This window comes from Condylostylus longicornis, unplaced genomic scaffold, assembly GCF_029603195.1.
Source record: "Condylostylus longicornis isolate FDR11 unplaced genomic scaffold, ASM2960319v2 ptg000037l, whole genome shotgun sequence".
Taxonomy (NCBI): domain Eukaryota; kingdom Metazoa; phylum Arthropoda; class Insecta; order Diptera; family Dolichopodidae; genus Condylostylus; species Condylostylus longicornis.
Genome location: NW_026578006.1, coordinates 659,908 through 685,831, shown reverse-complemented (window position 1 = coordinate 685,831; position 25,924 = coordinate 659,908). Strand labels below are relative to the sequence as shown.

Genomic DNA, 25,924 nt, shown 5'->3' with positions numbered 1-25,924 from the left:
TCGTAATTCGTTATACCTGACATAAATTTATTATACTTAAAATTAATATGTATGGATATATGTTTGCACCTATAAAAAAAAAACACAAAAGCAAAAAAGTGAGCACAATAAAATAATAAAAATAAAACAAAAAAAAAAAAAAACCAGATTACATTGCCCCGTAATATATGCAATATATACGTTATAATATCGCCATATCGTAATGAGTTAAAAATATAACCTTGATTAAGTTATTTTTGTTTTGCTTTTGTTTTCTTTCTTCCTTTTTCATCATTATTTATTTTCTGCCTCACAGCAAGATATCACAACTTAACTGTTTTTCTTTTTTTTTTTATTTTCAATTTTTTTTTTCTGTCTCTATTTAAAAATAAAAAGAAAGCATTTGAATATTTCACATTTTTTTTATTTTTTTTTTTATTTTAACTCTTCTTTTAGGTAAAAGAAAATATTTAAAGTAATTTTTAAATGAAAATTTTCTTAACGGAATATTATCGTCCAATTGTCACTCTTGTATAATGAGAAAATCCTTCGTGACTGTAAATCACGACTGTAAGAAAATCCTTCGTACATAGATTTAGAAAGAGAATTATAGTTACTCTTACTGTTTTCTTCTGAGTAGCAAGAATAAAGGAGCTTATAATAAGTTTGACAAAAATTTTTTAAATTTTACTTTATGAGTAGTATCTGCCTAAAAAATCACTATACCTGCAATAACTATAATATCTTATGAAAATTACAAAACTGCCTTAGTCGAAAGTAATGGCATAAAAACTTACAATACGCATAAAAACTTACAATTAGTTTTAAAAATTTAATTTAAATTTCAAGTAAATTTTGATAAAATTTTATAATTTCAAAATTTAGAAAATTTTATCTACATTTGCAAAAAGACATGACTAATACACCTCATATAGTGTACCATGTTTGTTAATGTGCGGAAGTAATTCTATTAAAACCACATAAATAAAATGCAAGATATATCGAAATTAGTTAACTAACATTTCATTAATAATATCTTTTTAAAAATCAATTAAATCTCTAATGCAAATATAACCAAAATAAGGTTAATCATAATAATAAATCGTTATTACTTCTTATAATACCACAAATATAATTACATGTAATTATTATTGACTAATTAAAAACCACAAAAGGAAAAATACCAATACCAAAAGAGTATAAAGATATGCTCAAGCAACATATGTATAACATGATAAAATTTTTATAAATTGTGAATGGTATAAAAGTTTCTGTGGTTTAATCATTTAGTTTCTATATATGAAATCATGTAAACTTACATGCTCTACAAAAGAAAATTATACATAAATTTTATATGATCTGAATTTAATAATGAAAAAGTTTTTATTTTTCTGTAAATTGAAAGTTTGCAATTGTCAATATGAAAAATAATTTCAGCTGACAGCCCACGTGAAAATTTTGTAAATCAAAACTGTTTTAGGTGTATTGTATTTCAAAAATAACTACTGTTATACTATACTTGTTAAAGCATTTTAGCTTAATTATGTAAGCATTATGAGAAAATCGTATTAAAAATAAAAGTCTCTTTCTGAATATCACTTTTTAACATATTATATCCACTCTGTCTTCAAGTTAGAATTTTAATTTCTTCAACTAGATTTCTCATTTAACTACATGAACTGGCCTTCTGGAAAAGAACGAGATATCGCAATTTAAAAAATATTTTTGTAATATAAATTTTTCATTACTTACAAAAAAATCGTTCGGAAAGCAAAATGATAGCTCGGAAAGCAAGGTATGCAGTATAAAATTTCGACACTCAAAATATAAAATAATAAATCTGTTTAAGAAAATTTTAAATAAATTAAAATCAAAATTCTAATTATGTAAGTTTGAATTTACTTAATTAAATTTTATACGATAGTATAAAATTTCTCGAAATTTCAAGCAATTTAATTCAATCTCATAAATTTCCTTATCATCTTAAAAAATCAGAATTCAAGTGAAATTGAGACTTCATATTCATGTCTGCTGTAATCAACGATTTTACACTTCATTGCTATTTTATAAGTACGTAATAATTTTAAGATTTTAATCTAAAATTTTTGTAATAGTATCGTAATATTTATCAAAGTATTTTAGATTTTTTTACACTCTCAAATTATAATAAAAATTCTATATTAAATATTTGATTAAACAGCATGAATTTCTGAATTCAAATACAAATTAATTTTATGTAATAATTTCTTCCTCAAAATTGCAATCTTAATTACATTTAATAGTACTTAAATACTTTACACTACTTTCCATTGGTTTCGAATTCCTGAACTATATAAAACTAATATTATATATGTATAATAGTTTTGTGTGCGATTAAAATATTTTCTCATTCTTTTTTGTAAAAACTAAAAAAATGTATTATCGTATACCACCATCTATAAAAGTAAAAAAAAAATTATTATTTATATGCAAAGTTACACTTAAATCAAAACCATTATAATTTTAACAGAAAAAGTCCTTTTAATTTTCTCTGTATAAAAGTAAAACACTTATACACTTATATAAACATTTATTGCTCTAATTAGCAAAAAAATGAGAGAGAAAACAAAAAAAAATTAAAAAAAAAATAAATAAAATTTTATTATTTTGTACTCACAAAATCTACGTTACTAAGTAAACACTATAAACAAAAGGAACACGTTAATATCATCATTAAAAAAAGAAATAATTTTTTTTCTAAAGAAAAGAACAGAGGACGCGAATTTTTATATTTTTTTTTTATAATTTTGTTTTTTTTTTCTAAAACGAAATAATAATAATCATAATGATAATAATAATACTATAAAAGAAATAAGAAATGAAAAGAAATGGAAAATATGAAACTAACGAGATTCAAGCGTATTATATAACAACAACACTAATAATAATTTCATTTTTACCTTTACTTATAAAAACAAAGAATATATGGGGGTACGTACTGTTTTTTATTTTCTGTTTTTCTCTTAATCTAAATGAACCCATTGAAATTATTCCAAAAAACGTGAAAATTCTTCTCAACTGATGATTTTTTTCTGTTATATTTTTCACACTCTCTTCTTGTTTTTTTACGACAAAACTTTTCATAAAACCTAAAAAAAAAAAAACCAAACAATAATACAACTATATTAATATTATTAAGGTATGTATATTAAAGTGTGGTGCTTGACCAATATGAAAATATAAAATTCATATTAAAATCTAATTGTATAAACATTTTGTTATACCGAATTGTGTGTATACATGCAATTGTATATTACAAAATTATGAGTCGTGTACAGGGTGTGCGACCGTCGATGATACTCTAAGATACGATGAATAGAATGGACCGATTGGGAGTTTTCTGAACGTTCGAAAGCTGCTGTCTAATTCCCTTGGGGACATCTCCAGTTTTCTAATTGGAAAAGGGATATCATAGGCAGGAGTGAATGGGTGCGATGGCCAAGGGATTGCGGTTCTTTTGGAATCTACCAATGCACCGAAGTGATCAAACAATAAGAGGTAACATTAAGAGAACTTCAAATTAGTTTTACTGAGAACCGTTATTTTTCTTTCGGTACTACTAAACTGATAAATTAATTTTAAGGCTCAATAAAAGTGTCTTTCTTAATAACGTATAACATCGAGAGCAAACACATATTTAAAACATTTTTGACTACGTTTTTTACTATTTTCCATATATCATGCCTTAAACGTGCTTTCGCAGTACCATCAAGTATTAGTTGCCCTGTAGATGTATACATATACATAGGCATAAATTCTATAGAACTTAAATAATATTTATCATTTACATACTTGATACGTATACATATATTTATCGGCATATAAACGAATAAACTCATAATAACAGGAGTAACTGAATTTTGGTTATAAGAGCAATTCTCATTTTTATTGTTTTATTTTAATTGTTTGTATACACACACGGACATTTTATAAAAGCGTATATAGTAAGAGTGTATGAGTAGGAGAAGTCGGGAAATGAGTTATAATAAGCGTTAACAAGTATAATATAACAATTACAATATTATATCGAAAAATTTAACATAAAAGAGTAAGCCGAAAAATAAATAAAATTTTTTTTTTTTGAAATTCAAATTAACTTGTACACAATATTGTTTTGTAAATATATAAAAATTTTTTCAAGAGTGTGAGTGTTAATTTGCTCCCATTTGATAACAAGTTTTTTTAAGGTGACCAAACGGCCATTTTGCCTGGTGGAAGTATAAGAAATCTATACACAATTCAATTTAAAATTTTCTATTAAATTTAATTGTTTAAATATTGAAAATAGTTTTTGAAATTCTTTCTCGAGAATCTGTTTTAAAAATTAATTATATGTACTTGTATAAAAAACTTTTTCTATATTCTATAACACATATGGTATAACAATATTTAGATATTATTTAAATGAATAACACTCACAATTCTTCTCAAATTCTAAAATGTAAGTAATGACAGTAAGATACATTATATTATACAAACCCATATTACGACATTAGATAATATATGAGGTAGAATTACCTAAAAAGCAGTATTAATATAAATTTTTATATTTATATCATATTAATTCATATGGTCACCCTAATATTTTTGTTATTATAAAATAGTATATAACAAAAATTATATATGCAATTTTGTTATTCCATTTCCGTAACAAATCAAGAATTTTATAACAATTTAGTTAATTAATGTTTTGACATTTCCTGTCCAATAAACTTATAACATTATTATTCAAAAATATTAACAAATATATATACATATATATATATATATACACTCTAAAGTGTATATTTATAGATAAAGAAACTAAATATTTTTTTTTGAATAGATTTGATTGCCTTAAAATTTAATATTAAATTATAATCTAAATAAATCGAAATATGGGATCGTTTTTTAATTTTTTGTATACACACACACATTTTTATATACACACACATATTTTTTATGTATGCATATTATTTTCAAGTTTAGAATTATCAATTTCGAAAGGACTCTGATGAATATCAATGTAAAATTAATTTTGATTTTAATTTAAAAGTTGTTTACTTTGAAATTGTAAAATTAAATTTAATCTAAATTTAGAAAGAAAATATTTGGACAGATTAATGACTATAAAAATCAGATAAGAAAACAAAAAGGTTTGACTATAAAAACATAAGGATCATTATAAAATCATAAGGATTCTTAACTTTTTGTCACAAACCCAAGAATTTTATGAAATTTAATCGAATAGGTTGTAGTATATAGATTTTATAGTAATTGAGTATCCATAAAAAAATATTGAAAATTTTGCAAGAATTTCAATTTATTTTCTATGTACTTTGTACATATTTTTTTTCTGTATTATATTCTATATCCTGAGTTATACATAATGATATAATGAGTATAATCAAATTTCCTTCAAAAATTTAAAAATAATTAATAATTATTAAATATTTTTGGTGCCACAGTTTTAATACCCAAAACTCTTAAATAATTTTTCTAGTAATGAATCAAACATATATTTTCACTTCTTCCAAGTTCCAACCATAAAGTCAATATTCTCAATTTTATAGAAAATCTTGTACTCAACATAAATTCAAAAGATTTTTTCGAAAAATTTCTATGTTTCTTTTCCTCATATTCTCGAAAATTTATTCCTAAAATTCATATTTACTGGCATTACTGTTATGCAACAAAAATTATTAACGAATATATTTTCATTCATTCTATTCTACATTACAAATATTTGATATTCTGAAAACGTCATTACACTCATTATTCTAAATTTTCAAAAAAAATTATTCAAATTATTTTAAACTATAATTAATTTAAACTATAATAATTACTCTAATTATAAATAATTAACAATTTTTCGTGATTTAAATTTAAATTTTTATATTTAAAAACATTTATTTATTAAATTATTCTTCATATACTTACATATACACACTATGTAATAAAAATTCAAAATTATCTTCCAATTCTGTAACAATCTATTTTCACATACTAACATAACCATTATCTTATATAGCTTATATAGGTAATAAATTTTTTATTGAAAATCAAAACATTTATAGCGTTATAAAATTAAAAAATTTTAAAAGTATGAGCTCTTTACTTAAGTATACATACTATATTTATATAAATGCACATACATACATAAATTAAACATAAAAATGACTTTGTAAGGAAAAAATTTTTGATGAGTTTCAATGTAATATTGAAAATCAAACATTGTATAAAAATGAAAATATTTTTGTGATGAGAAAATTTATAATTTTTGATTCTTCAACATAATTTTCCTTCCCAATTAATTTTAATTTTAAAATGGACAATATTTTACATTAGAATTAATTGAATGTTAATATTAATTAATAAATTGGTTAATTAATTTTGATTTTTTAATAATATCAATTAATCAAATAAATTTTAATAATATTGTTTTAAAGAATTTGTGATTGAAATAATGTAGATGGGATGGGCGAGTTCAATAAGTCAAAAATGTTTATGGTGATCAGAAAAAGAAGCAAAGTCTCTTGCCCATTATCTATTAGCAACAGTTTGCAATATAGCTTCGGAAACACGGGTTAATTTTTTTATATATATAATATTACACAATTCTCATTTCATGTCCAGCCCAGTTCAATTTAACAGAACTGAATTTTACTAAAATTTAACTATAATATTAAAAAAACAAATTGAAATTGTTCACAAGCTTGGTGACCAGCTTTCTGAAATTTTCAAGAAACTGTAAAAATTCTATAAAACTTAGACTTACCAAATTTTCTTAGACAATTTTCGCTAGCATTTATTCCGACATAACATTATGACATAAAATGTGTCCTCATTATCATTAAAATAGAATTTTCCAACTTTTTATAATCATAATATCAAAAATGCCTTGACATACATTTCAAGTAAAATAAAATTTTCAATTTTTACTTTTTCATTTTATTTATCTGCATAGTGTTATATGTAAATTAGGATGAAATTTTACGCAAAAATTCCAAAGATCTAAAATTACAATAATTTATAATGTATGCATCATACGTACATGCAAAATTTAAATAATTTTTCAATTAAATTCAGTTTTATTTATTCTACTCGCATATGTTATACATACTAAAGAATTAGAGAAAGCATCAGCAAATAAGAACAATTTAATTTCTTTCCACAAATTTATTTTTTCTCGAAAAGTGCCTTTTTTTGCTTAAATAGCAAATAATACATTAACCTTTGATGCGAAAAAAAATATACATATATATATTTTTTTTTTAATACGAACAAGGACATATGCAAATATACCAAATTCATTTTCTGTTATACTGATGGTATGTATTTTATGTTTGTATTTTAAATATAAATTTCTCTACACCAAATTAAGTTTCTTATATTATACTCGTATTATATAATGTATAAAATCATATTAAGATATTCTATATATATACATTTATGTAGTAATAATATTACTACATTACATATGTATATTATGTATAATGTAAATAAATGTGCAAAGGAGCAAGTAAATAGAATTTATAACGCAAAACTTAATTTTGTATTATACACTTGAGAACATTAAAAACTGAAAACTTCCACATTGCAAGCATTGCAATAATGTTAACACGTTTATTTTGTTTTATTTTTTTTTATTTTTATTATATATTATACCACCATCTTATATCTAAAACCACAAATGTATGTATATGAACGCATACCAAATTGTTATGTATTAAAACGATAAAGTACCATCCACCCATTCACCAAAATATTTTTCTTTTCAATTTACATTAAATTGATTAACTTGTTTTAAACGTATAACATTTTTTTCTGTTGTTTGCTTCTTATATTTTTATTTTTGACACTTCACACGTGATTCATTATAGCTGTCGATTTCATCATGCAAAAATTGGTGCCTGACTAACGACTTCAAATTACTAATTTATTATTTTATTATTAACGTTCTGCTGTCCATTAATTTCAAGTTCAGGGCTTGTGTTCTTATCGTTTAGATAAAGCAATTTCATGTCTCTCAAGCTCGTAGTCTTTATAAAACATATCAAACCATAACATCTGTAAGAGAAAGTATGGAACGGAATGGAATCAAAACTCACTTGCAAATTTTCTTTTTGAACGAATGACATAACTGTATTTAGAGAATTATGCAGAAAAATGTTGCTAAATAATTTTATGGTTTAGGAACACAGTCGTTTGAGTATTGTTTTTATTATTTTTTTAAATATGTTTTATATAAATTGTATTTTATATTGAAATTAGATTATTTTGTAAAATAAAGATAAAAATGAAAAATGAGTTTTTAATAAAAGTCCAGTTCCGAAAACCCGAAGTACCCTAAAAGTTAGCCAATTCATCTCAGTACAAAAGATGATTTTCTTTATTTTCTTAATTTTGTATAATAAATTGTAATTGCAATACAAATTCACTGTCTAATTAGTTCTTTATGAAAATTATATTATTATACAAATTGTAGAACACATGGTGCTATTTTAAATATAATAATATAAAAGTTTTTTTTTTCTTGCATTACTTTTTTACAAAATATTTTCTTAACAAACGAATCAAAATTTAAAAAAAATAAAATTAAAACGGAGAAAAAATAGTGTGTTTTTTCCTTTTTTAAACTTTTTCAAAAATTTTATAAAAAAAAGTTTTGTTCCATTTTGTTTGGCACTTCCTACTTCATTCTAACATCTGTTGTTCTTCAATCAGTTTGAGAAAAATTTTTTAATTATTTTTACGTTCAGCTATCGTACAGAAATGCCGGAAATTTTATTTTGGAATTTTGTTAAACATTCGACATTCTACGATTTTCTTTATTTTGCTAATTTTTTTCCGTCATTTTGAAAGCAATGAATTGCAAACATTTTAAAAATTCAATTTTTAGTTTCAATGTCGAAAATAGCACAATAAAAGTACTTTAAAAGTTAAAATTTTTTTTCAATATTCGAGTATCGATATTTTAAGAAAAACCATCAAAAGTTAATGAGAGTTGAAAAATTTTAGCTTTGGGTTTTATAAATATTTTTTTAGAACTTTTAAGCAGAATGAATTTCAAAAATAATACTGTGGATTTTGAATGTAGAGAACGAAAAACACCTTTAGTTTTCTTCTTTGAACCCATTGAATTGTATTATGTTATAAGAAATTGAATTTATTACTGAGGGCCTTTTACTACTTCAATTCCAATTAGCATGGGATAATAAGAAACGACTGCTTAAATTAAACAAAACTCAACAGCCCTAGTTTCATTACAAATTTAAATCCTCTATAATTTAGTCGGTATTAATTATGGCAACCCTTTTTCAATTCGATTAATTAAAAACTTGTTGAATCCGATTATGGACGAAAACTTAGAACTCTTTTCAAAAATTAAATCTAAATTTATCGATTTATTTTTAAAATTTGAAACATACACTTAAGAGTTTTCAATCCCCAAAATTATTTTTTTTTTTAAAAATATGACCGTGATTATAAGGTTTTGAAACCTTGTTTTATTAAAATATTGTAGCTTGTACGTGTATTAACAAATAATTATAAACTAAAATATGGCCTATAATCCAGTTTAAATGTGATATAATGCGTTTAGGATATCTCCTTCCTGAAAAATATATAACTAAAATATAATCGAGAATCGATATTGTGATAATTTCAGTAAGCATAAGTCATAACCTTAATCGTCTCTTTAAATATTATAGGAAAAATAAAAATAAGTTCTTATATTCAAAATTGCGTTGCTATTTCGGGCTCTTTAACTCTTGTTAATGACACTTAAAATTACAAACATAAATTATGAAATTATAATTGAATACACATGTTCTAAATTAATAGAAAATATTTGTTTACAAGCTCATATATACTATACATTTATAGTAAAAATCATTCGTGATAGTTGGAAAAAGCAAAAGCCGTATTAAAAAATTACATGAACTTTTATTTTAATGACCAACATTCTATATAATTACAAAATATAGTTATAAATAATTTTTTATTACAATATTTATTTATAATGGCGATTATAAAACAAAATTATTTCTATATTATAATTTCAGAACGATCCTGTGACATTTTCTGTTGCAGAGCAATGCAACTTGATTTTAATCATAGTGGAAGAAATTGGTGGATAGTAAGTTGAAAAATGAAATTTTTTAAAAATAGTATTTTAAATAATATTTTAAATTACACAATACTCATAACATTATGTAAAATCATTCATATTTCAAAGATTATAGAAAATTATATACAGAAATTCTAAATCTGTTATTCAATTATTATTTTAAAACTTTTATGTAAATAGGTGAAGAACTTGTATTAATTGTGTAATTGCGTTTGGTTTTCACTTTTATTTTTTATTGAAATTTGTTACAAAATAAAGGTTATTTTAAGCCTTAAAAATAAAATTTCTAAAGTTAACACGAATAATAAGTTTTCGCATTTAATGGAAAAATTTTAAATATGAAAATAAATAAAAATTATGGCAACAAAGTATACAAGTTAAAATATTTACAAGAAAACATGATTTCTCCTTATTTTATAATATTTTTCAAAAATTTAAAATTGTTTTAAATTAAATATTTAAGAACCACGTCGTACGATTTATTGTTATATAAAAAATTAAAATATAAAATTTTAAAAATCTAATCTAATTCATCGAACATATTTTTATGAAACCATATAAGCCATATAAAGTATTATAAAAATGAAAATATTATAAGACTCTATAACTTTTAACATCTCTAAGTCATTTGACCAATTTTAGAACTGATTGGCGGCGATTTGCTCTAACATTTGTACACAAACAAAAATTATTTGTAAAAAGAAAACATGAAAAAAAATTAAATTTTTTTGACACCAATAAAAATTTAATATTGCTCTTTTTTCTAGTACCAAGTTATTAATTAATACTCTTAATCAGAGTAAACGCAAGATTGACACAATGCTGCGCAACATTTTTCATAAATGTCAACATCATTTTAACCGGTAAATCTTTAACTGATAGCAGGTTTTCAAAGAAAAATTTGCAAAATTATTTGATCAAAAATTTGTTAACTAACAATCTTGAAATCAAAACCTTTCAACAACCACCAAAAAAAATTTTATTGACGTGTGTGACACTCACTACGTTACGCGGTAACAAAAGAAACACATACTCCCATACTTACATATTTCCAATATCTGCTCATTCGATGTAATAATTTTTTTCTACATTACAAATAAATTAACAAATTTCTAATAACTTAGGCAAATTCAATTCAAAATTAAATTTGTTGTATTAAAAAAAGCAAACGCATTAGAGTATAAATTATTAGTAGACGTTTTACTGGTTTCAGTACTTAGCGTAGCTTAGCTTATACACTATATACACGATATAAACACAAACATGTATAGAATTTCCTGTGTAAATATTAAAATGTTACTAAATCAATTGTTTTACACGTCGTTTAAACTGATTATAAAAATATAAGCAATAACCATATTAATTTTTTTTTTTCGCATTATATTTTTTTTCTTCTTTTTTTTGCTTTTCTAAAATAATTTTATAAAGTCTGCTGTTTGGTGTGCCTTTGGTGCAATTGTATTGGGAGCAATAGCAGTAATCTCATATTGGATACGAAAATGCAGGTAACTATAATAAGATTGAAAGGTATATACAAAAAAAAAACAGTCAAATTAAAGGAAATTTAATTTTGAAAGCAAATGTTCTTAGTATTATTTAATAAAAGAAAATATGCAAAAAAATTAAAAGAAAAATTTGATTTTATGCAATTTAAAAATAAGAAAAAAATTTTTTTTTTGTAAACCCTTATTAATGATATTAAATAATAAATACATAGGAAAAGTAGAGCGTTTTAAAAAAAATTAAGGCAAAGTATTAGAATTTATAAAAATGAATTTTTGAGCAGAATGAAAGCTGTATTTAGTATGGTCTTGTATACAAGCACATTTTTATATATTAATTTATATATTATATAAAATAGGAAAATGCTAAAAGTAAGATAAATATTTTTGTATATTATATAAATAAATTTAGTAACGCAATTTACGCTGGCTTTGTTTGAATTACAAGCATGAACTGTACATGCACGCCGCTTTATAAAAATGCATATATACAAATCAACTTATTTAACTATCTTATACACCAAGCAATATATTAAATTTTATTTTAAGAACAAACGAAGAAATATCATTGTATAAAACCTCTTACAGCATTAAAAGTAAATGTTCCTTCCAATTTTTCAGGTTATTGCCACTATTTAAAAAAAAGTATGTGTGTCTCTTATCAATTAACCAAATGCGTGTATGTTAAAATGAAAATATATAAAAAATGAAAACAGTTTCAGATTTTCAGAAATAAAATTACAATGACAGTAAGACTAATAGCAAACAAATGACAATAAAACTTTCTATTGCATGGCATTGAAATTTTAAAATACAATTTTTTCCATAACCTTCATCTTTTATGCAATCTGTGTTATTATATTAACTTTGGTTTAGGTAAGAAAGTGCCAGATGTGTTGTCGAATCTGATGTGTCATCTCAGATAGATAGTCTTTATAGGGAAACTTACACTTCCCATATAAAGACGTCAAATTATTCATATTATCCCAATTTTATTCTGCAAGATTTTATACGTACATACATTCTTACTTCATGTTAATGTTCCTAATCAATAAAAGAACTAAAAAGTTGCTGATAAAAGAACATGTTATATAATCTGACAGCGACAAATATCAATTCTTATTGACATATGTCAAAAATAGATATGACATACATTAAAAAATATGTACATAAAATGTCATTTCATATATGTCAGAAACAAATTGTCACATGTCATTTACAAAATATGTCAAATGATTAGATAATATTACTATGCCTATCGAAAATATAAAAAAACAAATAAAAAGCAAATATTTTACAAAATATGCGAATTGAAGTAGTTTAAAATAATTTTCATTTCATTTTCATGAAAATTTTACTATTTTTTTTTTTTTGAATAGCATTTTTAATTCAATTATAGTTTCTATGCAATCCTATTTATAAAAAATTTAACTATACTTATATATGTATAGATATGTATGTACATTTATAAAAACTTTCTTATAAAATAAGATTATTGTATTTCTTGAACATTTTACATTTTAATTGTAAAATACAAGAGCATTAAAGGTCTAGTATACTAAGAATTATAACCGTGTTAAAATTATTGGATACCCTTATAATACTATATACGAATCAATCAAAAAATTCTAATCGATTTTATTTTCACATATAAACTAAAAGTTTATTGGATTCTTTTGTGAAGACATTGAAAATTGTTATTAAAACAAAAAAAAATAAATTAAAAATTCAATTATAAACGAACTTTATCTGCTAAACCAAAATCATTTTTAATATTTTATAATTTTTAACTCCTTCCTTGATATAAGAATTAAGCAGTTTAACGCTGTAATTGAAGAAAATAAAAAAATCTCTGTTCTCCATAAAATGATAATAGCAGCACTTTTATGTTAAAGGATTGTTATCGATTTAAATGCAAATTAAATTCCTTAACAGAAAAACCAGAGAGAAAAAAAAACCCATTATATTTATCAAAAGGAAGAAAAGAGGAATGAAATAATAAAAATATTCTTTTCAAAATAAAAATTATAAAGAAAAATTACTTAATAATATAGCTGGTTGTTACATATTTATGTATACGAGATGTGCAAGACTCGATTCGAAAACCATAGAATGAGCTCTAACGAACAAAAAATAATTAAGGATCCATGTGAAATTTTCCTCTTTTTTGCTGTTCTTCCCGAATTATGAGGCTTTCTATTTAAATTTATTTATTTATTTATTTATTATAAAACTTTCCATTTCTATAAAACAACCAAGAGATGATAATAATGTGTAATTATGCGTTGATAACTATTAAAAAAAACAGTTTGTTTGAAAAGTTCGTGATGAAAAACCAATAAAAATTTAATCTATTTTAAATGGAATACCATTGAGTATTGAACGCCATATTTTATATAGATTTTAATATACCCAATATTGAAATTAAAAATTATTGTACTTATATATAGAAATATTTTAAAATATTTATGTATTATTTATTTAACAAACTTATATATACAGAGTGGCTCTGTAATCAGTGACATAATACATTCCATCCTGTATGCGTATATGGCCTATACTAGTCCTTTCCAAAATCGTTTATCTAAAGCTTCTATCTTTTGCGGAAGGGAAGTTAAAAGCAAAAAAGCATGAGCAAGTAGAAATTTCATGAAAATTCTTTAAAATCCCTGTATTTCGGTAACAATCGAGATTTGACACCTAGTTTTGAATAAAAATTTTACTCATTTTTGATTCCCTAAATAATGATATTTATTATGTCATAATTACTGAATCACCCTGTATATATTTACATTTACATAATTATAGCATTATGTATGTTTATATATATGAATTCATATTTTCCATTCTGTTAATTTTCCATCGGTTATTAAATCGATTTGTGAAACTGAAATATAATACTTTTTTTTTAAAATTAAAAATATTCACATCCATATACAAAAATATTTGATATTTAAACTTATTTAATATTAATACCTATATATACTTAAATATAGATGTATATAAGTACGTATGAACATCCACTCCTTATACAGAAAGCATATTCAATTTTACATAAAATGCAAATATTTGAAATTGTTATTTTTTTTTGTTTTGTTTTTTTGTGAATCGATATTTGCAAATAAAATATTTTTTAAATAAATATTCAAAGAAATATGAATTTTAAATAAAGTGTAGGTTAAATATAGAATATAGTTGAAGAAAAAAAAATATTTATATTTCATTATAAAAACAAAATGAAAATATTAAAATGTATTTACATTATAATTTTAAATTGTAAAGAGAAAAAATTCATTTAATTTATGAATAAAACAAAAATTAAAATTTATTTTCAATTAAAATATACTTTAAAATTGAATATATTTACATCAAAATTTGGAATCGTCATCAGTTACATTATAAAAATTTCATAATATAGACAATTGAAAATTCTTGATTTAATTTTAATAAAAAAAATATTCGCACAATAAAATTCATATTAAATACAATATTTTCAAAGAATAATCTAATTTAATCTATGTAAAATGAATATTAAATTTCAATTGTGAAAAAATATTTTCATAGAGAAATTAATTAAAATCTTTTAAAGATTTAGGCAGTAAGGCAGTATTGTAATGGTAAAATAAAAATTTAGTTTAATCGCGCGCGCCGAAAGTTATGCAAAGAAAATTGTTCATTTAAAATTTGAAATTATTCTTAAATTAGCTACTTTAAGAAATCTTCTGCAACAAGGATTCTCTTCACTTATAAATAATATAAATTATTAAAATTTTCTTGATAAACATACATAAACATACATAACACACATATACATATAAGTCTCTAAATGTAAATGAACGAAAATATTAAATATCATGCTTTACATTATGCAAATTACTGTCCTGTCAATTAAATAAAAATATAGTATTAAAAATTTTTATTTATTATAATGAAATTCTCATATATACAAACAACGGTATTTATCATGTAGGTTATTCATCCTATTCATTTTATTCTGTGCTATATTTTTAAAATTAGTACTTTTATATTTTTAATAAATAACAACTAAAGAAATGATATGGGAGGCATTCACTCTGAAATATCAAACATTCACCCTAAAGGAAATCCATAACACACCAAATTAATTCATTGCTGTCTTTAATATTCAATTACTATACAAGTAACGTTTTGTGGGTATACATATGGGCTCATTAACCATTTTCCATTACCTTAAAATAAAATATTTTGAACGCTATTATAACAATTTTATTGAATATAAACAAATTTTATTTGAATAAATTATTAGTGTGACAATTTACAAAAAAATATACCACAAAAATATTAATTAAAAAAATAATTTTTATTATTTGTTTTAAAAATTTTAAACTATTATTTATTGTGAAATTAAATGAAAACGATTGCTTAAACTATAAAAATTTAATATAAATGTTTGGGGTTTGAGGTTTGTGGTAAACAAAACGATGGTACAAAAATTTATTCAATTTAAATTAAAAATGTATATATATATATAATTATAAAAAATGCAAAATAAATAATTGCGACAAACTAATTAAAACTTAAAAATAATTTCCGATATAATTGCAATTCGATTAAGAAATTTGATCGCAGAAGAAAATTTTCAATCATTTTGAAAAAAAAAATTCAATTACCTATTGTAATTAATGTAAGGAGAGAGAAAAAACCCTTACTTAATATAATAATCATCTTAAATACCTAAAAACATTAATTAATATTGCATTAACTTTGCCTCTATAGGATTATTGAAAATCTACAACACTGAAATAATTTAATACAATAAGAACAAATAAAACAAAAAACAATCAAAATTTAATTACTAAAATAGAATTTCACTAGAAAAATAGGTAAAAACTTTTAATCGAATAGAAATAAAAAAAAAATAAAATGAAATATAGAAATTGTTGTTTTCAGAGGAAGAACGAAATTAAATCATTAATTGATTTCTATTTCAATACATTAAATCAGTTATTTTTAATTAAAAGTTGAACCAATTGGAAAATTAAATAATTAAAAGATAGAAGAAAAAAAAATTATTTATCTAATAATTATTTTCAGTTATTGGTTTTCTTTTTTCTTCTTTTCTGTTATTCTTATGGTTTATTAGCAAATTTTGATCCTATAATTAAATTTTTTTCTATTATATTTTCCGTTAATGATTGCAATTCTAATGAGAAATTGTTTTGAATTGTAAATGTGAATTAATAGCTTCTACGTCAAGCATATAGCTATGATGATATTAGGAAAAGGAAAAAATTGAAGTAAAAATTCTCATAATAAAATGCAATTACAAAATAATTGAACTTTATAAAAAATTAATTAAAAATTTATAGGGCTCTTACAAGAAAAAACTTTAAAAATTCTTACACAGAAGGTCCTTCCATTATTATATTTGAACAGAAGTTTTGTGGCTCACCAGTCTAAAATAGTCTTATTTTTCATAATAAATTGCACATTAGTTGTATTTGTCTTCAAAAAAATATAATTTTGGATAAACAATTTTTAGACCAGTGACAAAATATCTAAAATATTGAAATGGAATTTAATCGTCCTTAATTATGAAATTTAAAATAAAATACGATAATTTCCAAAAAAAAAAAAAAAACAATTCAAAAATTTACGAAAGCGAATAATTTAAAATATTTTTTTTTTGTTGAAAATTTTAGGGTTATTGTTCACACATTCTTTCAGCTCTAACTATATATTATACATTACATATATAACTATAATATACAATATTACGAGTGTAATATCATATTTATTTTCTACTCATATACCATAGTAACAATTGGTAACGTATGACATTTAAACACCAATGGAAACAAACTAATAAAATGTATATGAAAGGAATGTGTGAAAAAATGTGTAACATATTATATTGAAACCGATTTCCTTGAATCAAGGTAAATCAAAAACCTTTGAAATTTTTTCAAGCATAACTAAATTTAATAATTTCACGTTTCTTTCTTTTATACTAAATAAAAAATCGTTGTAAAATAAAAAAACAAGACGTAAAATATCATACAATTTATTCTATATGCATATGCAAGTAGAAAACTCATATAGAATGTGATAATATTATTATAATTCAAGAATATTGTCGAATGAGAAAAAAAAAAATTAAAGAAATATTCAAACTTTAAAATTAAATTTAATTATACCATTTATGAAAATAGTTACCTGATACCTAAGATAAATCCTATATAGACATAGAATAATCTTATCGATATTTGCAATCACAGCTGCTCCAAGAACAATCGAGCCACCCTTCCATCGCATGTTACAATTCTTCATTTCGTGCTACAACAATATTAAAATCTAATCACCAATCTATGTAGGGCGGCACTAATTTAGAACGTCTCAAAATCGTTTACTTAATGTATACTGGTTTTCCGAAACCTCCTCGGGCAAAGTAATTTTTGCAGCAAACTCTCTTTCTCCTTATAATAAATCCCTGGAATACATTTATAGAATACAGAATATAATTCAGAAATGTTTTATTTCCAATTATTTGTTAATTTTTTTTTTTATTCTGTTTATTTATTTTAACACAACGATTGACAAAATAAAATTGCCTCATCTTCAATATATTCAAGATCCGCCACAAGCTGTTTTACGTGTTGCTAAAGTACGAACTAATGTCAATTTTTAGAATACAAGTTTCTTCAACTAGAAAATTTCACTATATATTAAAAAAATTTTTACTGCAACTGATTGCTCCATTTGCAGTATGACCTTTATTACCAGCATTTAAAGTTTGAGAATTCTTTTTTAAATCGAATTCATATTCTAATACATTTTATCAAAATACTTGAACACACATAACATATGTTTGTGTACAATGTTTTGTAGAACATAGTAATGTCAATAATAATTGGATTAATAAAATCAACAATAAGGTACCTTCAGTAGACTTCATTTTTCATTTATATACAATAAAGAAAATGAAAATTTAAATTAAAAGCAAAATAACAATAGAAATTTCAATTTTATTACTTTCGCAATTTTCGCATTATTAAAAAGACTTTACCAAAAAACAAAACTATTTCTTAGTTCCTATCCATCACTGAAAGTGTTCAGTGTTTTATAAAATAATGTGAATGATGTGAAATTTCATATATGAAAAATTTAAATTAGAAAATAATTATATTAGTATGAGAAATTGTAAATTTTCTGTTTAAAAAAAAATATAAAAATGAAGAACTGTTTTCGAAAGATAAAAGAATAATAAAAAGGACTTTCGCATGTGTTAATTGAGTTTGAAATTATCTTTTGTATAAAAAATCTTTAATAAATGAAATTGAAAATATTTAAATTTTTTTTCATAGTTTTGACTTTAAGCTTAAAATTAAAATATTTTAGAATTTAAAATAAAAAATAGAGAGTGAAAAAAACAGCAATTTTAAATTTTTTTCTCGATTGAGATTTTAATTTCGAGAAAAGATTCAATTTAAAATAACAAAACATAAAAAAATCATCAAGGATAATTACAAAATACAAAACTATTTCCAAAAAAATTTATTAAGGATTAAATTCATTTATATGTAAATTCTCGTATATAGGTAAGATTATGAATGATTAATGATTAACATAATAATTTTTGATTTATGAGGCTTTGGTGTACCCCGCAAGAAAAATATTAAATTTTAGGTGCCATTAATAAAATTTTTTTAAGTCTAATAAAACTTACATTTAATTTACTTTTAAAACAATTGAGAAAATTTTAAAAAATTAGAAAAAAATTTTGAGAAATCGGCAAAATTGGGTACATAAAATGACGTAATAATGAAACATTTTCTTAAATACTGAATACACGATTAAGTTTACAATATGATCTTTAAAGATTAAAGATACAAGATTATATCAACAATTTTTCTGTAGTAAGTCGAAAACTTCTTGATTAAAAAGATTCAAATATTAAAAAAATTGAAATTTAAATGATTTTGCTCTCAAGTTATTCTATGTATTCCAACTTTCATTAATTGAATGCATTATTTAAAATTTCCTACAACATGCATTATAGGAAAAGTAGACTCCTGAAATTAATAAACAGTTTATTTTTATCTTACATTCCTATTTCATATGTCAGTATAGCGCGTAACTAATAAGGAAAATCTAAATATAGAGTTCGAGAATTAAAATAAATAAAGAAATTAAGATTTTTCTAAAAATCATGTATTCGTGTTATCAGTCTTATTGAAACATTAGGCAATTTTTTACAAAGCCCCGCCCTTCAAAATATTTGCCTTCTTGCAAGACTTTCCGCTTTTTTCGAACAGTCACAATGTAGTTGCAGACAGAATATGAAATAGCAGAATGCTTGTATAAAATATTACTTGACCAGTTTATATTATATTTATTTACTTTTTACTGACCAGTTTATGTACTTTTAATTGTCTTGTATTAAAAAACCAAAATTAATATTAAATAATAAGGGTACAAAAACATTTTCCATACCGAATCAATTTGAACTTTAAGTCATATTAAAGTGAAATTATATGGAATATTTAAAAATATTTATAAAAAAAATAAGTATATTGTCTTCTCTATTGTTGGAAATTAATACTATAAAATATTAATAATTTTGTAAATTTCACTTTTATTTTACTACACACACTACAAATAAAAGTGTATATAATATCTGTCTTAAATCTTAAATAAATATAAAATTTTTGAAAGAATAAACTATAGTTTATTAAAAAAGAATATAAAAAATAGTATTTAATCGAATAATTATACATATACATATAAAAGCAAAAATACGAATATTATAAAAAATTATATTAAAGGACCACAACGGACAACCAAACAATAATAATAGTAATATATCAAATGACGACCAAAATCAACAAGAAATTCAAGAAAATATACATGAAAAACAATATTTACAACAACAACAACAACAATATAATAATCAAAAATCAAAAGAGAAACAACAACATTTTCAACAAAGACAACATCATAAATTATCAGAACAAAATTTATCACATAGTATTGAAAACGATCAACAAAATATATCTTCAATTCAATATCAACAACAATTACAACAACAACAACAACAGCAACAATCATCATCAACATCGTCTTCAAATCAAAATAAATCAGTTTCAGTTTTATTTTATAAAACATTTAATACAGTATTTAAAAGTAGTCGAAAATTAATTGTTAGAGTTTGTGAAGTCGCGAGTTCGAAAAAACCATTAAAAATGTTTAATCTACAAGGTAATATGAGACGTGGCGGTAGTGAATCAACAACCGGTCATGATAGATTTGGTCGTGGTGCTTTCGGTAATACGTAAGTATTTTAATAATGTCGAAATATGTTACAAAAAAAAAAAAACGAAAAAAAAATTAAAAAAAAAAATACTGTACACCTTAAACTATTTTCCTAACAAAAAAAAAGAAAACATTATGTTTTATATTTTTTTTAAATAAATACTAAAATTATTTTTTCAAGCTCGGGTTCATATTAAAATTTTTTGATATTAATTTAAAATTATAAAAAAAATATTAATAAATTACACGTACAATTGAATTTTATTAACATTTAAAATTATTAAATATATATTTTGAACTGGTTGTAATGTATATTAAAATACTAACGAAATTTTAGCATGAACTTGAACTTGATACTTTGTATTTTAATAATAATTTTTTAATCTTTAAGTTAAGATGAGTTTCTAAAATATTTAAGTAATAATAATAATTTAATTTCGTTTTTTTTTTCTCTATGTTTTGAATCTTTTTTAATATTCCAAATCCCTACCTAACCCTGCCCTGCCCTGCCCTACCCTGACCTAACCCCTTTTAAACCTTCTTTTATTTGTTAAAAAATCTAATTTTAAATTAATCAATCAATTGTTGATCGTTTATAATACCAAAAAAAAAAAAAACTTATATAGCAAATCAAATCGGAAAAGACAAAAAAATCCAAATCATGTACGACGTACAAGTTCGGCAAATGAATTTGATTCAAAAACATTGACTGCAGCTCACAAAAGAGTTCTTTTTAGCCGGTATATATTTAAATATTACAAAAAAAAAAAAACAAAATTTATATAATAAAATTTTTTCTTTATAAAATTTAAATAATTTAAAACAAAAAATAATGCTGTTTTTATTATATAGAAAATATTTTATATATATACAAAAATATTTAAATGTGAAATTAAAAATTTGAGCTTAAATTTTATTTTATTAATTAAAAAAAAAATTTATTTATAATTTTTTTTTTGTCTGTTATTTTATTTTTTATGTCTTTTTTCTCCATTTGTTTTTTAATTTTTTTTTTCTTTTCATTTTTTCCGATTGTTATTTTTTTGTTTTTGTTTTAATTTTAGTAATCGATCTGCTAGTTCTGAACAAGACAATTCCGATCAATCAGAACATTCGGAAAAATCACCATTAGTTAGTGCAAGAATTGATACTTTGGCGAGATTATTCTTTAGTAAAACTATACCATCAGATCCTTCATCAAATACTTCTAGGGACTCAATAGATCCAATTATAGCAAGGTTAAAATTAAATGTGAAAAGAAGAAAATAAAAAAATTTTTACTTATTATAAAATCTTCTCTATAAAATTTGTTCTTCTTTTGTTGTTGGTTTTCGTAATTTATTTTTATACAATAAATAGAATTTTATAAGTTTTGTTGTTGAAGGTCTTAATTTTATAGATAATTTTCCCCTTAAAAAATTATAAAATTTTCAATTTATAATTTTTTATTCTCTAAGTTTTTCTTTTTATTTTTACAAAATTTATTTAAATTATTTTCATTTATTTTTAACTTGAAATTTATCTTTATGCCTGGAATTTGAAATTTTATTCAATTTTTATGTTTTAAATATTTTTTTTTTAATAAATTTCATATACATATATTATTTAAAATTATTTTATTTTGTTATGCGATGGAATCAAATATATAATATAAATTTAAAAAAAAATATTATATAAGAAAACAAAAAACATAATCAAATTAATTTTATTTTAATAAAATTGTTATTGAATTCATTTTGATTTTAATTTTACTTATTTTTTTATTTTTTATTTATTTAATTAGAATATATAAAAAATAAAAGGATTTAGTGTGAAAGGATTTCATAGTACACAAAATCATAACACTAACAGAGACGCGGAACTAGGGAACTCAAATGTCATAAAAAACTATACTAGATCTGTTCAGTGATGAACTTAAAATAATTATAAACAGTCATGTGTCTGCTTGTATAGTCCTCAAAAATCTTGATAATTTTCGCATTAAAGTACTTCATTAACAAAATTATTTTAGATCGGTAATACAGTTGCAATATACATATTACCCAATCCTATATATAATTTTATTAACTAATTAAATGTTTACAGGTTTTAAGTATTTTCAGAGCAATATTTTCATTGTGAACATATAAATGTTTTATAATACTTACAGAAATTTCATTTAAAAAATAAATATCTTTGATTATACACACATGTTTCTGAAACTAAAAAATAATTTCAATACCACGTATGTCATCATTACTTATTTATGGCGAGCAGTACAGAAAAATGTTGGGAAATTAAGCGAAAAAAAAATTATTTTTTTAGCTAAATAAAGCTCAAATTTCGAAATTGCGCCACTCACTCAAAATAAAACATTATACTTTTAGATAGATTAGTTGGAACTCAAAATTTATTAAAAATTTCTAGCAAATAGAAAAATATTTTATATAGCGATTTAGTTTAATTACATATAGTATTAAAAATATGGGTTCCTATAAGGAACCCAATATTCTATTTTTATAAAATATTAATAATAATAAATTTCAATTTTTGTTATACAAATCTAGAACAGGTAGGATAAACTAAACTATATGTTTTAAATTGAAAAGTCAAATATTTGGAAAAGCATTCATTTTCAATTTAAATTAATAAGAAATATTATTCTTTTCCGGTTTGACCAAATTGTTGAAATATTTTTGTAAAAAAAAAAATATTGTTTCTTTTTTGTTGTTTTAGTGCCTGAAAGTTTTGTTAAATTTTTTTGTTCTTTTTTTCTACAATATAAAAATTTACTATTCTTATATTTAAATCATCTAAATATATATATATATATATATATTTCAAGTAATAATATTCAATATAACATTACTCTAAAATTTAATAACAATTGAATTGAATTGAAAAATGTTCATTATAATCTCATTTTTAAATATTAAATTTTTATAGAAGTATGACAAGTCTCTACAAATTTTTATAATTCGACAATATTCTTTACTCTTATTTTAAAAGCAACCCTTTAATAATATACTAATTTTATTTACAATATAAAATATTGATAATTAATAAGGGAAAAATCATATTATTAAAAATAATATGTAAAAACATATAAAATTAACATTAGATTAACAAAATCAAATATTAATTCATTTATTTAATACTAACCGTTATTTTAATAAAAAATTACCGTTATTTTCTAAACAATACTGATATTTTACTAATGATATTATAACAGTATAACACAGAAAATTTAACTTTTGCTTATATATAAATAATAATATTGTCATAAAAAAGCTTTGCATACTTGCATAATGTGCATTCTATATATATATAATTATGTACATATCTACGCCTTATAATTAAGTCATATTTTTTGTTTAAATTTAAAGCCTCAATGCTTATACCGCTTATTAGGCCTTCACTGTGTTAGTATTGCTTTATATAATGAATGATTAATATTTCTTATCATATCATATGCGTGTTGTGTTCTTATATTACAACTTTTTACTCTTTAAAAAGTATGTTTCAATACTGATAGTATATGAAATATGACAAAAATTAAAAATATAAGAAGAATTTTTATTGTAAACATCTTCAATTTGAAATATTTAACAATATATTATAATTTTAGTTATTAAATAAAGTAGATTGCAGTTCCATTTTGTATTTACATAAAATTTAAAGCTTTATGGTTGCTTAGAGCCATAATCTTTTTCTTATTTCAAAAACTAATTTAAATATTTTAAATATTATAATCCAAACTTGTGCATTAGGCTTCAAAGTTATTTAAAAAAAAATTACTAAAATTAAATTTTTTTTATTGTAGCAAATGTTAATTACGTTATAAAACAATTAACTCTAAAAAGTATTATACCATTACCTTTAAAAAATTAAATATCTGATTCCATCACAATAATTCTCTTTTTATATAATAAATTAAATATTTAAAAAATTATTTATACTTAATTTTTTGCTTTAATTTAAAAATTTGTTATTTTTAGTTTTTAATTAACAAAATTATTATATTAAATTTCTCTTTTTTTTTATTTATCTACATTATTATTAATAATTTTTAATTGTCTATTTATATATTTTATATATATTATAATCCTCCTTTATAATTAATATTGTATAATAAAACATTTAAATTATATAATTATTTATAGTTGTTGTAACTATGTTTAATGAATCAATATTTATGTACTATATTTATATATTAAATACTATACATAGTAGTTTAGCTAGAAGCAGTAAATATCATATGACAGAATATTATTAATATTGCATATACTTTATGGTAGATATAAATATATATAGTTAAATTTTTTTTTCTATGTTTTCTACTTTAAATTATATAGAATGACTTATAAATTTTTGAAAATTTTTAATGATTTAATGAAACTTTTTTAAAAGAATAATGTTAGTTTGTATATGTATATATTTTGTATATGCTGGCATGTATTTATCCATTTATATCGTGTCATAAAACATACATATATATATAGTAATAATTTTGAAACATATAAAAAAAATCTGTGATATAATCTGTGATATATGAATAATAATTAAATCTTTCAATATTTATAGCAAATTTTGAATGTTTTTATACAATTTTTAAGAAAAATTCATTTTATAAAATTTTTGAACGTACGCCGAAAAATTCAATCAAATAATTAATTTTTAAATAAATTTAAATTTATAATTTTCTTGATTGTTACTGTTTGTAGATCGTCCCATTTATACGAATTTAATTTTTAAAAAAATTAGTTAAGAAATTCACTAAGTACATACAAAAATTTATTTTTAACAATTTTCGTATAATTAAAAAAACTGTCCGAACTTTCCACGCATAATTTAAAATTTAAAACCTACCTACCATAGGACTACCATAGCAATATAATATATACTAATTCATTTCATAATTTAAAAATTATATATTTATATTGATTCATTATACAAAGACTCCTTACCATTTTATTACATAATATACATATATAATATTGGCTTAAATTAATTTTGAAATCGT

General features: G+C 21.7%; 1 protein-coding gene across 5 annotated transcripts in view; it reads left to right on the top strand.

The window, feature by feature from the left end:
- LOC129608829 (rho GTPase-activating protein gacF) overlaps positions 1-25,924 on the top strand; it is a 104,522-nt gene that overhangs the window by 65,605 nt on the left and 12,993 nt on the right. For 2 of the 5 annotated variants that reach the window (XR_008696915.1, XM_055520569.1), the window contains exons 1-5: positions 10,075-10,138; positions 11,558-11,634; positions 20,436-20,941; positions 21,549-21,662; positions 21,987-22,160. Coding sequence is in view for 4 of the 5 variants with exons in the window: in XM_055520569.1 (XP_055376544.1) it covers positions 11,629-11,634; positions 20,436-20,941; positions 21,549-21,662; positions 21,987-22,160 (800 nt within the window). In the remaining variant the exon portion in view is untranslated. Of the gene's footprint in view, positions 1-10,064; positions 10,139-11,557; positions 11,635-20,435; positions 20,942-21,548; positions 21,663-21,986; positions 22,161-25,924 lie in introns of those variants that run through there. The other 3 variants (XM_055520570.1, XM_055520571.1, XM_055520572.1) reach the window with 3 other exon arrangements.